Source organism: Dipodomys ordii, unplaced genomic scaffold (assembly GCF_000151885.1).
Source record: "Dipodomys ordii isolate 6190 unplaced genomic scaffold, Dord_2.0 Scaffold84, whole genome shotgun sequence".
In the NCBI taxonomy this organism is placed as follows: Eukaryota; Metazoa; Chordata; class Mammalia; order Rodentia; family Heteromyidae; genus Dipodomys; species Dipodomys ordii.
Window position 1 is genome coordinate 6,265,553 of NW_012267300.1, and position 14,899 is coordinate 6,280,451.

Consider the following 14,899-nt stretch of genomic DNA (forward strand, 5'->3'; position numbering starts at 1 on the left):
AATGAAGATCGTCACGAATGGGACCCAGAGATTGGCGGACCCGAGCGGGGACGCCGTACGTCACTGTGCTGCCCGCGGATTGGCGGGAGGAGACACTCCCCACCCCTCCGCCTCCTACTCTGGAGCTGTGGAGACGCTATGGTTGTTAAGGCGACTTGTCCCGCCTCCTGAGGACCTTTTTCAGCTTGGTTATTGGCTGCTAGTATCAAGGAATCCCGGCGTGGACAGCGCGAGGGAAAAGATGGCGGCGATGGCGGTCGGAGGTGCCGGTGGGAGCCGCGTGTCCAGCGGGAGGGACCTGAATTGCGTCCCCGAAATAGCTGACACACTGGGGGCTGTGGCCAAGCAGGGGTGAGGGCCGGACTGCCACCAGCGAAATGCGGGGCCTGAACTCGGGAGAGAAGGGCAGACTAGTCATCCCCGGCAGAGGATGAGGGCTTGAGAAACCTTCACTCTTTGAAGGGGGAAATCTCGGCCCAGAGAACTCGAGGGAAGAAACTTGGGGGACGTATGATCACTGACCCCAAAAGTCAGGGGAGTTGTTGGGTAAACTTTTTTTTTTCTTTTTAAGAAAAGGGACGTACAGCCAATCTTGTAGTGCCGTGGAGATAGAGATTATTGTCTGGGTGAGGGAGGAAGTCTTGGGAGGCAAAGGGGAGTTATTAATCTTTTGGGGGAGGCATGGATAGTACTGGCCCAAATCTGAATGTTGACAGTCTTGAAAAGCCAAAAACACCAGGAAAGAAAGAACGTTACTTGGTTTGGGTTTCCATCTTTTCTCCTTACTCATCTTTTCCATGGCTATGTTTTTGGGGGAAATTGAGGCACAATGTAGCAGAAAAGATTATGTCCCAAGATGGGCTGAGTTAAGCAGACTATTGGGGTGATTGATGGCAGCTAAAATGGCTGTGCAAAATCAACATGGCCTAAACCCAATTGCTTGGGCATTGATGCTCATGATGACTCTGGGTCTGTCACGGTTGTAGGTTTGATTTCCTCTGCATGCCTGTCTTCCACCCGCGTTTCAAGAGGGAGTTCACTCAGGAACCTGCTAAGAATCGGCCTGGTCCCCAGACACGATCAGACCTACTGCTGTCAGGAAGGGGTAGGGACTATACCATATGCCCTTAATTATTAGAGGCAGAAACAACTAATGCTTTTATTAGGATCCTCATCTCCTCCTTTTCTAACTTGGATATTGGTTAGTATCTGGCATATAGATAACTCTTCTTTTGCTCCTTGCTGCTTACTTGCTAAAAGCCTTAGTTCCCTATTCTATATCAGGCTATCCCCATATCTGTAATAGAAAAAGTCTTTGTCTTTCATCTCTACTCCTTATGCCCTGCTAAGAACTAGAAAATGAACAAGTAAAGTGCTGAATCTCATTCAATCTTTGTCTTTCTTGTGTGGGGGAATGCAGATTGGAATACTCTTATTGTGGGGAAGCTTTCCCCATGGATTCATCCAGACTCAAAAGTGGAGAAGATTCGAAGGAACTCCGAGGCGGTAAGCCTGTTGATCTTTTTTTTTGGGGGGGGGGTCTTTCTAAAGGTTAGGTCTAAGCACACTGTGATAATCCACTCCTTTAATTCCCAAACCCTGGAGGTTGAGGCTCCATCAAGTTAAAGGCCAGTTTGGGCTCTACATAGTGAGACCCAAGATTAGGTATTGTGACTGAGCTGGTGGGTAGAGCAGTACCCCCCCCCACTTCCAATAACTTCATATATTGATGTAAATCAACAGATATGGAATTAAAACTATTTGATCTTAACCTTTTCCTTTTGATCTCTTTCTGTTTCAGGCCATGTTACAGGAGCTGAATTTTGGGGCCTATCTGGGTCTTCCAGCTTTTCTGCTGCCACTTAATCAGGAAGATAACACAAATCTAGCCAGAGTTTTGACCAACCACATTCATACTGGCCACCACTCCTCCATGGTATGACAGAGGGGCTCCTTTCCTGTTGTATATGGAGATAGTCAGGCTTTGTTAAGTACTGGGTCATTTCACTCTGAGTATATATGATAGACACGAAGTGTCAGTATCATACTCCATCTAAAATAGTATATCGAGAGTTTCAAAACAATATAAAGGGCAATAGTAGATCACTTGTCTTGGATGAGGAGGACTTGGGTTTGATACTCAGCACCACAAACAAAATAAATACCTAGAGAATGTATAATTATTTCCAGTTGAAAGACAAGGCAGATAGTTGCATAAGGAAATTTATAAGGTATTTGAATACAGACATAATCATAAATTGGAAAAGGCCTATAAAAGAATTAACTTGAGGTTTGGATCCAGATACTCTTAGTTGGGGGAAGCTTTAGGGGAAGCTTTCTGGACCCAGTGAATGGCATTCTAAGAGGGTATCTATTCATACTCAGTTCTGGATGCGGGTCCCTTTGGTGGCACCAGAGGACCTGAGAGATGATATAATTGAGAATGTACCAACTGTACACACAGAAGATTACAGTGGGGAAGAGAAGACATGGATGTGGTAAGTTTCTTTTTGCTCTTATCTTAGGGCAAAGGGATAGGTGAAGGAATATAGGGTAGAACTAGTAGAGAGATCTTCAGTTATGCTGATTGGTGAGCCATATGTATTTGACAGTATTTTTCTGTGTTTGACTTTGGATAGGTGGCACAACTTCCGGACTCTGTGTGACTATAGCAAGAGAATTGCAGTAGGTAAGTCCATGAGGGTCCTGGGATAGGCATGCCCTCCTAGGAATACAAATCAACTGTATATACTGAGCATTTGACATTTCAAATGGCTTCTCTTTTTAAAAAAATGTTTTTGTTATTATAAAGGTAATATACAGAGGACTTACATAAATCAAATAAAGAGCCCATTTCTTTATTTTTTGGGGTTGGTAGTGGTACTTAACTTTGGGCCTGGGTGCTGTCCCTCAGCTCAAGGCTAATGCTTTACCACTTTGAGCCACAGCTCCACTTCTGGTTTTCTGGTAGTTTATTGGAGATAAGAGTCTCATGGATTTTTCTGTCCAAGCAGGCTTTGAACCACCTCAGATCTTAGCCTCCTAAGTAGCTAGTATTACAGATGTGAGCCACAAATGTCTAGCTAAGAGTCCATTTCTTTTGGACAATGTCACCCTTTCCCTTACTCTCTCCGTTTTTCCTTCTCAACCCCCCCCCCCTTTTTTTTTATTTTCGTCAGTGGTAGGGTTGGTACTCTGGGCCTGGGCTCTTCAGCTTAAGGCAAGCCTGCTACCATTTGAGCCATAGCACCACTTCCAGTTTTCTGGTGATTAATTGGAGATGAGTTTTTTGTTGTTTTGTTGTTGTTTGTCAATCATGGGGCCTGAACTCTGGGTCTGGGCACTGTCCCTTAGCTCTTCAGCTCAAGGCTAGTGTTCTACCACTTGAGCCATAGCACCACTTCCAGCTTTTCTGCTTATGTGGTACTGAGGAATGGAACCCAGGGCCTCATACATGCAAGGCAAGCATTCTACCACTGAGCCATCTTCCCAGCCTGAGATAAGAGTCTTGTGGATGTTCCTGCTGGGCTGGCTTTGAACCTCAATCTTCAGAGCTCAGCATCCTGAGTAGCTGGGATTACTGGTGTGAGCCACTGGCACCTGGCTCCTTATTCTTTTTGGAGTGGATGGATACAGCATTTGTACTATGGCTTTTGCTCTCCCTTGCCCTTTACTGACTATGGCTAGTGATCACTACAACTCCAGTACCAGCTTCTTGCTGATTAATTGAAGATGAGAGATTTGTCTCAGATTTGTCTGCCTGTATTGGCTTTGAATGAAGATCCTCATATCTCAGCCTCCTGAGTAGCTAGGATTATAGGCATGAGCCACTAGCTGCCTTGTTCTATTCCCCTTCCTCCCTCCCTTTCTCCCTCTTTCTCTCTTTTTTTTGTACCAGTATAGGAACTTGAACTTATAGCCTGGACATTGTTTCTTAGCTTTTTCTGCTCAAAGCTGATGTTTAACCAATTGAGCTATAGCTCCACTTCCAACTTTTTCTTTTGTGCCCTTCCTGGGGCTTGAACTCAGGGTTTGGGTGCTGTCCTTGAGCTTTCATGCTCAAGACTAGTACTCTACCACTTTGAGCCACAGCTTCACTTCCAGTTTTTTGGTAGTTAATTAGAGATGAGTCTCATGGATTTTTCTGTCCAGCTGGCTTTGAACTATGATTCTCATCTCAGCATCCTGAGTAGCTAGCATTACAGGTATGAGCCACCAGTGCCTGGCTACTTCCAGATTTTTTGGTGACAAACTGGAGATGAGTCTCTTGGACTTTCTACAAGGGCTGCCTTTGAGATAAGATCCTCAGATGTCAGCCTCTTGAGTAGCTAGGATTATAGGCATACTGCCTTGTTTTAAGAGAAGAAGAAGGTAGACACTAGTGACTCATGCCTATAATCCTTGTGAGACTCTTATCTCCAATTAACCACCAGAAAACCCGAAGTGATGCTGTAGCTCAAGTGGTAGAGAGCTTGCCTTGAGCTGAAGAGCTCAGGGACAGTGCCCAGGCCCACACACAGGCCCATGACCGACCAAAAAAGAAAAAAAAAGACAGAAGAGGAAACAGATCTTGCATAAAAAAGCAAGGAAGAGCTTCTTGCCTATCAGAGGCTGACAAATCTTTTTTTTTTTTTTTATGTAGCTCTTGAAATTGGGGCTGACCTCCCTTCTAATCATGTTATTGATCGTTGGCTTGGGGAGCCCATTAAAGCAGCCATTCTCCCCACCAGCATTTTCTTGACCAACAAGAAAGGATTTCCTGTTCTTTCTAAGATGCATCAGAGGCTGATCTTCCGGCTCCTCAAGGTAAGTGGTAAAGGGTAGTTCAGCTATACTTCTTGACATATTCACATATATGTTATTTTTCCTGTAGCAGTGATAGCCTTCTTTAGTTTCTGGAGATCAACTTCAGTAGAATTAGGAGTCTTGGGAACAAAAGGAAATGTTCATAGAAGCTCCAGAAACCTTTCTCTTTTATTTTTTGGTTGGTTGGGGGCCTGGACTCTGTCCCTGTGCTCTTCAGGTCAAGGCGAGTGCCCTACTGCTTGAGCCACGGCTCCACTTCCAGTTTTTTTTTTGTAGGTCGTGGGGCTTGAACTCTGGGCATGGGCACTGTCCCTCAGCTCTTCAGCTCAAGGCGAGCGCTCTACCACTTGAGCTACAGTGCCACTTCCAGTTTTCTGGTGGTTTATTGGACATAGGAGTCTCACGGTCTCTCCTGCCCGGGCTGGCTTTGAACCACGATCCTCAGATCTCAGCCTCCTGAGTAGCTAGGATTACAGGCGAGAGCCACCAGCGCCCAGCTCCACTTCCAGTTTTTTAGTGGTTTATTGAAGAGAAGAATCTCACTGACTTTCCTGCCTGGGCTGGCTTTGAACTGTGATCCTCAGATCTCAGCCTCCTGAGTAGCTAGGATTACAGGCGAGAGCCACCAGCGCCCAGCTCCACTTCCAGTTTTTTAGTGGTTTATTGAAGAGAAGAATCTCACTGACTTTCCTGCCTGGGCTGGCTTTGAACTGTGATCCTCAGATCTCAGCCTCCTGAGTAACTAGGATTACAGGTGTGAGCCACCAGTGCCACCTCTCCAGAAACCTTTCAAAAGGAACTAGATCTACTAAGAACTTACCTCATATAGGAAAATATTGTGCCAGGCCTTAGTGGCTCACGCCTGTAATCCTATCTACTCAGGAGGCTGAAAGCCAGCTTGGGCAGGAAAGTCTGTGAGACTTTTTTTTTGCCAGTCCTAGGGCTTGAACTCAGAGCCTGGGTACTGTCCCTGAGCTTTTGCTCAAGGCTAGTACTCTACTACTTGAGTCACAGTGCCACTTCTGGCCTTTTCTGTTTATATGGTACTAAGGAATTGAACCCAGGACTTCATGCATGGTAGCCAAGCACTCTACCACTAAGCCACATTCACAGCCCCACTGTGAGACCCTTATCTACAATTAACCACCAGAAAACTGGAAGTGGCACTCTGGCTCAAGTGGTACAGAGCTGAAGAGCTTGTCCCTTGAGCTGAAGAGCTCAGGGACAGCACCCAAGCCCAGAGTTCAAGCCCGTGACCAACAAAAAATACCGTAAAGGGGATCCATGTGGCCAGTTGAGCCAGGATGATACCTATTAGCATAAGAGGCCTTTATAGATTTAGTGAAGCCTCATACTGCCTTTTTTGGTTGGTCTTAAACAATTTGAGAATTATTGGTTTAGGGCTTTTGATCATAAATCATAATATTCCAGAATCTTCATTTGAAGGCTGTGTCTAATGGCTTAATTTCTCTCCCAGCTAGAAGTGCAGTTCATCATCACTGGTACCAACCACCATTCGGAGAAGGAGTTCTGCTCCTATCTCCAGTATCTGGAATACTTAAGCCAGAACCGCCCTCCACCCAATGCCTATGAACTCTTTGCCAAGGGCTATGAAGACTATCTGCAGTCCCCACTGCAGGTAGGTTTGGAATATACAGGCAGGAGGCAGAGTTGGAAATGTCCCTGGAAAATGGGTGGCCTAAAATCCAGCCAAAGCTCAGGAGGCAGTGGGAAGTTTTTGATGTGGTACATTCCCTCTTGCCAGAAACTGGCAAACTAATTGTCCTTTTCTCTCATTCACCAGCCACTGATGGACAATCTAGAATCTCAGACATATGAAGTGTTTGAAAAGGACCCCATCAAATACTCTCAGTACCAGCAGGTACAGTGTTCAGCCCAGGTTGGGAAAGCACAAGGCCAGGATGACCTCTAAAAGGAAGGGATTAGAGTCAATGAGATCTTCTCTCCTTCTATCAGGCTATCTATAAATGTCTGCTAGACCGGGTGGCAGAAGAAGAAAAGGACACCAATGTTCAGTGAGTGCTTTCCCTACAATCCCAGGAACTTGGAACTTGGATACCTACTTCTCTATATACCACATCTGCTTTACCACTCCCTCCTTGTTTTTATGTCAGTACTGGGCTTGAACTCAGGGTATGGGGGCTGTCCCTTGGCTTTTTCATTCAAGGCTAGTGCTCTACTATTTGAGCTAAAGCTCCACTTCCAGCCTTTTGGTAGTTAACTGGAGACTTTCCTGACTAGCCTAGCTTTGAAGGGTGATCCTCAGATCTTGGTCTCCTAAGTAACTAGAATTTCAAGCGTAAGCCTCATGCACTGGCAACTCTCTTTCCCTTTCGTAGGGTACTTATGGTGCTAGGAGCAGGCCGGGGACCCTTAGTAAATGCTTCCCTTCGAGCAGCCAAGCAAGCTGACCGACGAATAAAACTGTATGCTGTGGAAAAAAATCCAAATGCTGTGGTGACGTGAGTAGCAGCCTGCTTGCTGGGAAGTGTGTTCCTGTTGTCAGTTTTCTTTAACCTCTTACCTCTGTCATCTTTGTTTCAGGCTAGAGAACTGGCAGTTTGAAGAATGGGGAAGCCAAGTGACAGTAGTCTCATCAGACATGCGGGAATGGGTAGCTCCAGAAAAAGCAGACATCATTGTCAGTGAGCTTCTGGGCTCCTTTGCTGACAATGAACTGTCACCTGAGTGCCTGGATGGAGCACAGCACTTCCTGAAAGGTGCCTCTAGCTTGATGGGTGATGGTGGGTGGGTTTGTGGGAAGTGGTTAGACTTGGAGCAGATGAAATGATTGAGAGTTACTGCTTATTGCAGTAGCAAATAAAGTCAGATTTCCAAACAATCTGTAGACTAAAAGGAATGAACTAGAATCGAGATTTGTGTGTGTGTATGTGTGTGTATATGTGTGTGTGCTGGTACTGGAACTTGAACTCAGGGCCTTGCTCTTTCACTTGTCTTTTTTCACTCAAGTCTGGTGCTCTATCACTTGAGCCACAGCTCCACTTCCAGATTTTTGCTTGTTAATTGGAGATAAGAGTCTCACAGACTTTTCTGCCCAGGCTGGCTTTGCACCGCGATCCTCAGATCTCAGCCTCCTGAGTAGCTAGGATTACAGGCGTGAGCCACCAGCGCCTGGCGGTGACCCAGGACCATCAGAGTAGAATACAATCATGCAGTGCATAATGCTGTTTCCATCGACAGTGGACTGCATATATCAGGTAGTCTCATAAGATTATGTCTCCTAATGACATCATAGCCATGTTAGTGTTGAGGACATCATACCATGTTCATACAATAACAAAATCATTAAACAACATACATCTTGAAACTTGTTCTGTCATTAAGCAGCACATGACTGTGTGTTAGGTTCCTTCAGTCTTAATCTCTGTGACTAAATTAACTTAGAAGTGGATCCCCCATGGCCACAGTTGGAAGCAGGCCAGCCTAGGAATATACCATTGACCTGCCTCTTCCTGCCATGCCCATGCCAACCGTGGCCTGTTTTGTGGTGGAAGGTTCAAGCCTTTGGTGATTGCAAACAGGCCACTTTCTCTCCTCTGGGAACTAATTTGACTTTCTTGTTGTTCAGATGATGGTGTGAGCATCCCTGGAGAGTACACCTCCTTCCTGGCTCCAATCTCTTCTTCCAAGTTGTACAATGAGGTCCGAGCTTGTCGGGAAAAGGACCGTGACCCTGAGGTAAAGTGATAACTTGTCTTCTGAAAGGAATTGATGCTCTTTACTTCTTGTTGTTTTCTTCCACTAGAGAAGGTGAAGAAGTGAAGGGGAAGTTGGGGAAAGTGGCTGACATGAAACTTTTTTTTTGTTGTTGGTCATGGGGCTTGAACTCTGGGCCTGGGTACTGTCCCTCAGCTCTTCAGCTCAAGGCTAGCACTCTATACTTGAGCCATAGCGCCACTTCCAGTTTTCTGAGCAGTTTATTGGAGATAAGAGTTGCATGGCCTTTCCTGCCCAGGCTGCTTTGAACCTCGATCCTCAGATCTCAGCCTCCTGAGTAGCAAGGATTACAGATGTGAGCCACCAGTGCCTGGCTTGAAACAATGTTTTTATGTGTCCCTAAGATTTGAACTTTACTTGGGGAAATAGGTATCTCCTGTCTGCCTTCTCCAGCTCTTGCTTTCTCAATCTGGACAGGCCCAGTTTGAAATGCCTTATGTGGTACGTCTGCACAACTTCCACCAGCTGTCTGCACCCCAGCCTTGCTTTACCTTCAGCCATCCCAACAGAGGTAGGTTCCTGCGTAGTTGTCCTCTGACTGGAAGGGTCTTTACCTTTTGGATCTTGTTTGTGGTTTACCAAGTTGTCAAGGGTATATCTGGCCTCTGATCACCCAACTGATTCTTTACTGACAGATCCTGTGATTGACAACAACCGCTACTGTACCTTGGAATTTCCTGTGGAGGTGAACACAGTGCTGCATGGCTTTGCAGGCTACTTTGAGACTGTGCTTTATCAGGACATCACTTTGAGTGAGTATCTGGGTTAGTGTATGGTGATGGTGGAGAGTGCTCCCTTGGCAGTTTGTATACATGTCTCATTTAAATTCATGGAGAGCGACAGGATGAATGAAGGCCTTTGATTACTTTTTCTATGATCACAGAAGAGACCTTTGTCAACCAAGGCAAGACTTTGATTTCTTAAATTATTTTTTTCTACACAGGTATCCGTCCAGAGACTCACTCCCCTGGAATGTTTTCATGGTTTCCTATCCTCTTCCCTATTAAGGTAGGAGTCACTTTTAAGATTGTAGATTAAAGCTGGATGCTGATAGCTCACTTCTGTAACCCTTCCTACTCAGGAAGCTAAGATCTGAGAATTGAGGATTAGAGTCAGCATGCAGACAAATCCTCATGGCTGTTAGCTATAATTAACCAGCAAAAAGCTGGAACTAGAGGCATGACTCAAATGGTAGCATACCAGCCATGAATGAAAAGCTGTGTGACAGCAACGGGCCTTAAATTCAAACCTTAATATTAGCACACACAAAATAACCTGTGCCATTAGTGTTTTAGCCTTTTCCCTCTTCCAGGATTGCTGGCTAGGACTAACATTCTGCTGCTTTCACATGGCTTTGGATCTGGTTGTAGGTGTTGGGATTAGCTGTAGTGGCCTTGTATTTGGCCTTCCCAGATCTGTGGCTTAACCCCTATGCCCTTTGTCTTCCTAGAGTAAGAACAATCTTTTAGAAATGAAACTGAACACAGCACTTTACTGTTTAAAACTCATTGAGTGCTTTCCTACGGCTTTTTTCTTTTTTCTTTTTCCCTTTGGTCATGTGCCTTGAACTCTGGGCTTAGATGCTGTCCCTGAGCTCTTCAGCTCAAGGTGAGTGCTCTACCACTTGAGCTGCAGCATCACTTCCGGTTTTCTGGTGGTTAATTGGAAATAAGAGTCTCATGGACTTTCTTGCCCAGGCTGGATTTGAACCATGATCCTCAGATCTCAGCCTCCTGAGTAGTTAGAATAACAGGCATGAGCCACTGGTGCCCAGCTCCCTCTGCCTTTTTACATCAGAATCCAGAACATTGCCTATTAGAGATAGTATGATCTGATTTTCCCATTTTTTTCAGCTGCTGTTCGGTGGCTTCCATTGCCTTTTTTTTCTTGTCGGTCGTGGGCTTGAACTCTGGGTCTGGGCGCTGTCCCTCAGCTCTTTAGCTCAAGGCTAACGTTCTACCACTTGAGCTACAGCACCATTTCCGGTTTTCTGGTGGTTTATTGGAGATAAGAGTTTCACAGACTTGGGCTGGGAAGGTGGCTCAGTGGTAGAGTGCTTGCCTTGCATGCATGAGACCCTGGGTTCGATTCTTCAGCACCACATAAGCAGAAAAAGCCGGAAGTGGTGCTGTGGATCAAGTGGTAGAGGGCTAACCTTGAGCTGAAGAGCTGAGGGATGGTGCCCAGGGCCAGAGTTCAGGCCCACAACCGACAAAAAAAAAAAAGAGTTTCACAGACTTTCCTGCCCGAGCTGGCTTTGAACTGCGATCCTCAGATCTCAGCTCCTGAGTAGCTAGGATCACAGGCGTGAGCCACCACTGGCGGCGGCTTCAGTCTTTTATTCTTATCTCTTCTACCTGCAGATCCTTTTTGGGTATATGGTCAGGGACCAGGGAACTAAGACTTGAATTCAGGGTTTCACAGCTCAGTGCTATACTTGAGCATACTTGAGCCACATGTCTACTTGTGACTTTTTGGTGGTTAATTGGAGTGTCTCACAGATATCTGCTTAGGCTGGCTTTGAACCGTAATCTTTAGATCTCAGCCTCCTGATTATAGGGTTACAGGTATGAGCCACCAGTGCCTAGAGCCTTTGTTTAAAAAAACAAAAGTTACTTTTATGAGCTTATATGAGTTATTTACAGGGGATTTTGTTAATATATTCCCACCTATGTTTAAATATGTTCTAGTCAGTCTCACCCTACCCCATTCTTTTCCCTGTTTCCCCTTCCCAAAACAATTTCAACAGGTTTCATATTTTCATAGTTGTAAATAACCTATTTAAGCCATATTAATCCTCATTTCTCCTAGTAACAGATCTTTTTGAACCATTTCTATTGTTAGATAAACTTTACTTGACCTCCCCTAAGCTTAGTCAGCTTTCTCTTCTATGGGTGCCTTCATAGCACCCTGTACACCTTCACAGCATTCATTTAACCTTGTTTGTTCAATATCTGTCTGATTATGCCTTATTCTGTGATTTGATAGTTTTATGGGGACTAGAACAGTCTTGTGTTTGTCATTTAATCTTTGTAACTAAAGCGAAGCATTGTGGCTTATTCCTATAATTCTGTACTTGGGAGCCAGAGACCAGGAAGATCATTGAAGGCCAAGCCAGGAAAAAAATTCAAGAGACCTCCATCTCAACCAGTAAAAAGCTGGGCACTATGTTGCTGTCATCCAACTACACAGAAAGGGCAGATAAGGAGGATCATTGTCCAGGCAAGCCCCAGTAAAAAGCAAAACTCTATTTGAAAAATAAGCAAAAAGGGCCAGAGGCATGCATCAAGTAATAAAGTGCCTGCCTATTAAGCTGAAGGCCATAATTCAAACCATAGTACCGTAAAATCCAAAAACAACTCCACGCCTACCCTAATATATTCATATACTGAACCTACCTCTTTTTCTTCCTATAGCAGCCCATTACTGTGCGGGAAGGCCAGACCATCTGTGTGCGTTTCTGGCGATGCAGCAATTCCAAGAAGGTGTGGTATGAGTGGGCAGTGACAGCACCAGTCTGTTCTGCTATTCACAACCCCACAGGCCGCTCTTACACCATTGGCCTCTAGTACTTCCCACAGTGAATATCTAGAGCCTTGGAAGCAGCTTCAGGTTCTGGTCCTATAGCACAGAAAGTGCCATGTGTCTCTTGGTGCAGTACATTTGTGATTTCTTCACTCTTCAGAGAGGAACATTTCAGTCTGAATTCCTACCTTACATCAAGGTATTCAAGGGATAAAGATTAATTGCAGGGTTCAGCCCACTAATCTGTGAAGTCCTCAGGCCCAGAGGACAAGGACTTAGTGCTGGATCTGAATCTACATCATTGGGAATTCAGCCTCAAGAGCTCTGTGGAATAGCCCTCAGAACATGTGATTGAGCAAACTTTTGGCCTTTTCCTTCTCTGTGCTTGTTTTGATGGATTTGTGTAAGAAGGAAACAAATAAAATGAAGTTGTAGCCCTTTATTGCTCTCCTTTTCTGTTACCTGACTGTTTTGTTTGTGTTTTTGTCGGTCATGGGGCCTGAACTCTAGGCCTGGGCACTGTCCCTCAACTCTTCAGCTCAAGGCTAGCGCTCTACCACTTGAGCCACAGCGCCACTTCTGGTGGTGCTTATGTGGTGCTGAGGAATGGAACCCAGGGCCTCATGCATGCAAGGCAAGCACTCTACCATGGAGCCACCTTCCCAGCCCTGTTAACTGATTGTTTTCCTATACCTCCCTTAGATTTGGGTATATTCAGGTCTGTGCCCTTATCCTATCAAAAATTAAAAAGGGCTGAACTCTAATTCTTCAGTGAACGATGGGTACTAGTGGGTTACACCTATAATCCTTGCTATTCTAGAAGCTGAGATCTGTGGATCACAGCAAATCCAATCTGAGCAAACAAATCTAAGCATCTTCTTCAGTTAACTACCAAATAGCCATAAGTGGAGATGTAACTCAAGTTGTCAGAATGCCATCCTTAGGCAAAAAAGGCTAGAAAAGCTGAGTGAGAGCAAGACATTGAGTTCAAGCCCCAGTACTAGAGGGGGGCAGGGAAACCACCCTGAAAGTTGAAGCCCAGTGGTAGAGCACAAGCCTCCCAACTATGCATGAAGCCCTTGCTCCCATCCCCAGTGCCATACACACATAAAAGTTGAATTGTAACTCTTGAACAACTGTTTATGGTCTTTCTGATCAGCCCACTACCACTTAAGAGTAGACTTTTTTTTTAATTGGTTGTGGGACCTGAACTCTGGCCCTGGGCACCATCCCTCAGCTCTTCAGCTCAAGGCTAGTGCTCTATCACTTGAGCCATAGCGCCACTTCCGGCTTTTTTTGCTTATGTGGTGCTGAGGAATGGAACCCAGGACCTCATGCATGCAAGGCAAGCACTCTACCACTGAGCCACCTTCCCAGCCCCATGAGTAGACTTCACCCTGAAGAAAATGAAGCTTCATTTCCTAAGATACTGCACTGACACTTTCATTTATTTCCTCACAGGAGAGAAAGCCATCTAGGCATCTTTGATAAGAAGCTATCAATTTTTGATAAAATCACAGGGTAAGCTATGTGCCAGTTGCTCAGGCTTATAATCCTAGCCACTCAGGAGGCAGAGATCTAAATAACTCAGTTGGAAGCCAGCCCTGACAGAAACAGCTGAAACTCAATCTTTAGTTAACTAGTAGAAAGATAAGCGGAGATGTGGCTCAAGTGGTAGATCACCAACCCTGAGTGGATAAGGGACAGTGCCCAGGCCCTAAGTTCAAGCCCCAGTACTGGTACACACAGAAAGATCAGTGTTATAGTTTGCGGTCCTAAGATAAGTCATTTTCCATTTTACAGAAAGGGAATTTGAAATCTGTACAATGTGTATGTATGCAACTCAGAATGAACTCAGGTCTGCAAAGTTATAATCTTTTTTTTTTTTTTGGTCGGTCATGGGGCTTGAACCCAGCCTGGGCGCTCTTCAGGCTCAAGGCAAGCAGTCTACTGCTTGAGCCACAGCGCCACTTCCGGGTTTCAAATGATTTATTGGAGATAGTCTCACGGACTTTCCTGACCGGGCTGGCTTTGAACCATGATCCTCAGATCTCGAGTGGCTAGAATTACAGGCATGAGCCACCTGCGCCTGGTTATAATCTGCTACATTTGGGGTAGCTATATTAGGCAACAAATCTCTGGGGTCTTGGAAACCCTAAGGAAAAGAGGATGGATACTAGTTCTTTTGGGTTAGAGAGCAAAGTACTCTGTAACATAAAAATCACCTGAGAAACTGTCTGAACTTTATGCTTGGGTGGGAGACATGAATTGGAACGGAACCTTTGGGACCGGGTAGGGTGGCAGACATCAGCGGCAAGACTGCATTTCTCGGCACTAATAGTGAGGACAGGCGGTGGTGGGCACTGTTGGAGAGGTAGCGCGCTTCCTAGGCACGAATCAGTGCCGCTGCTTTCCGCAAAGCTGGGCCAGAGAAGAGTTGCCCCGCTCAGCAAACCCGAGTAGGGAGAGCCAAGGACATTGTTGGGCCTTCCTTGTTGGCTCCGCCCATCTCTTCAGCCAGGTAAGGCTCCTAGGGCACCCGTGAGCCCGCCACTTGTTCTTGAGCCAGTTTCTCCCGCCTTCTGCGAGTGGCCGGCCGCCACCAAAAGACACTAGCACTTTCCTGGAGTCTCTGAGAAATTAACCAATCGCTTGCCAGTTGATGGTTGCTAAGAAACAGGAGATTGACTCCGCCCATACTTGGCATTTTATCCAATGAGAACCTGTATTTTGGACTACTGCGGCGAAAGCAGTGAGATCAAGCGTTTAAGTGTTCTGACGCATGCGCAGATAGCGGAAGGTTTTGGAA

At 45.6% G+C, this 14,899-nt stretch overlaps 1 protein-coding gene across 1 annotated transcript; it reads left to right on the forward strand.

The window, feature by feature from the left end:
• The first annotated feature begins 10 nt into the window (after window positions 1-10).
• Window positions 11-12,536, forward strand: Prmt5 (protein arginine methyltransferase 5). Its single transcript, XM_013025467.1, has 17 exons — window positions 11-351; window positions 987-1,105; window positions 1,421-1,506; window positions 1,802-1,936; window positions 2,386-2,498; window positions 2,640-2,689; window positions 4,643-4,806; window positions 6,284-6,445; window positions 6,611-6,688; window positions 6,784-6,842; window positions 7,167-7,289; window positions 7,372-7,547; window positions 8,417-8,526; window positions 8,983-9,076; window positions 9,201-9,317; window positions 9,509-9,573; window positions 11,982-12,536. Exons 1-17 carry the CDS (start codon window positions 242-244, stop codon window positions 12,132-12,134), a joined length of 1,914 nt encoding a protein of 637 aa, XP_012880921.1. The 5' UTR covers window positions 11-241; the 3' UTR covers window positions 12,135-12,536.
• Window positions 12,537-14,899: the final 2,363 nt, after the last annotated feature.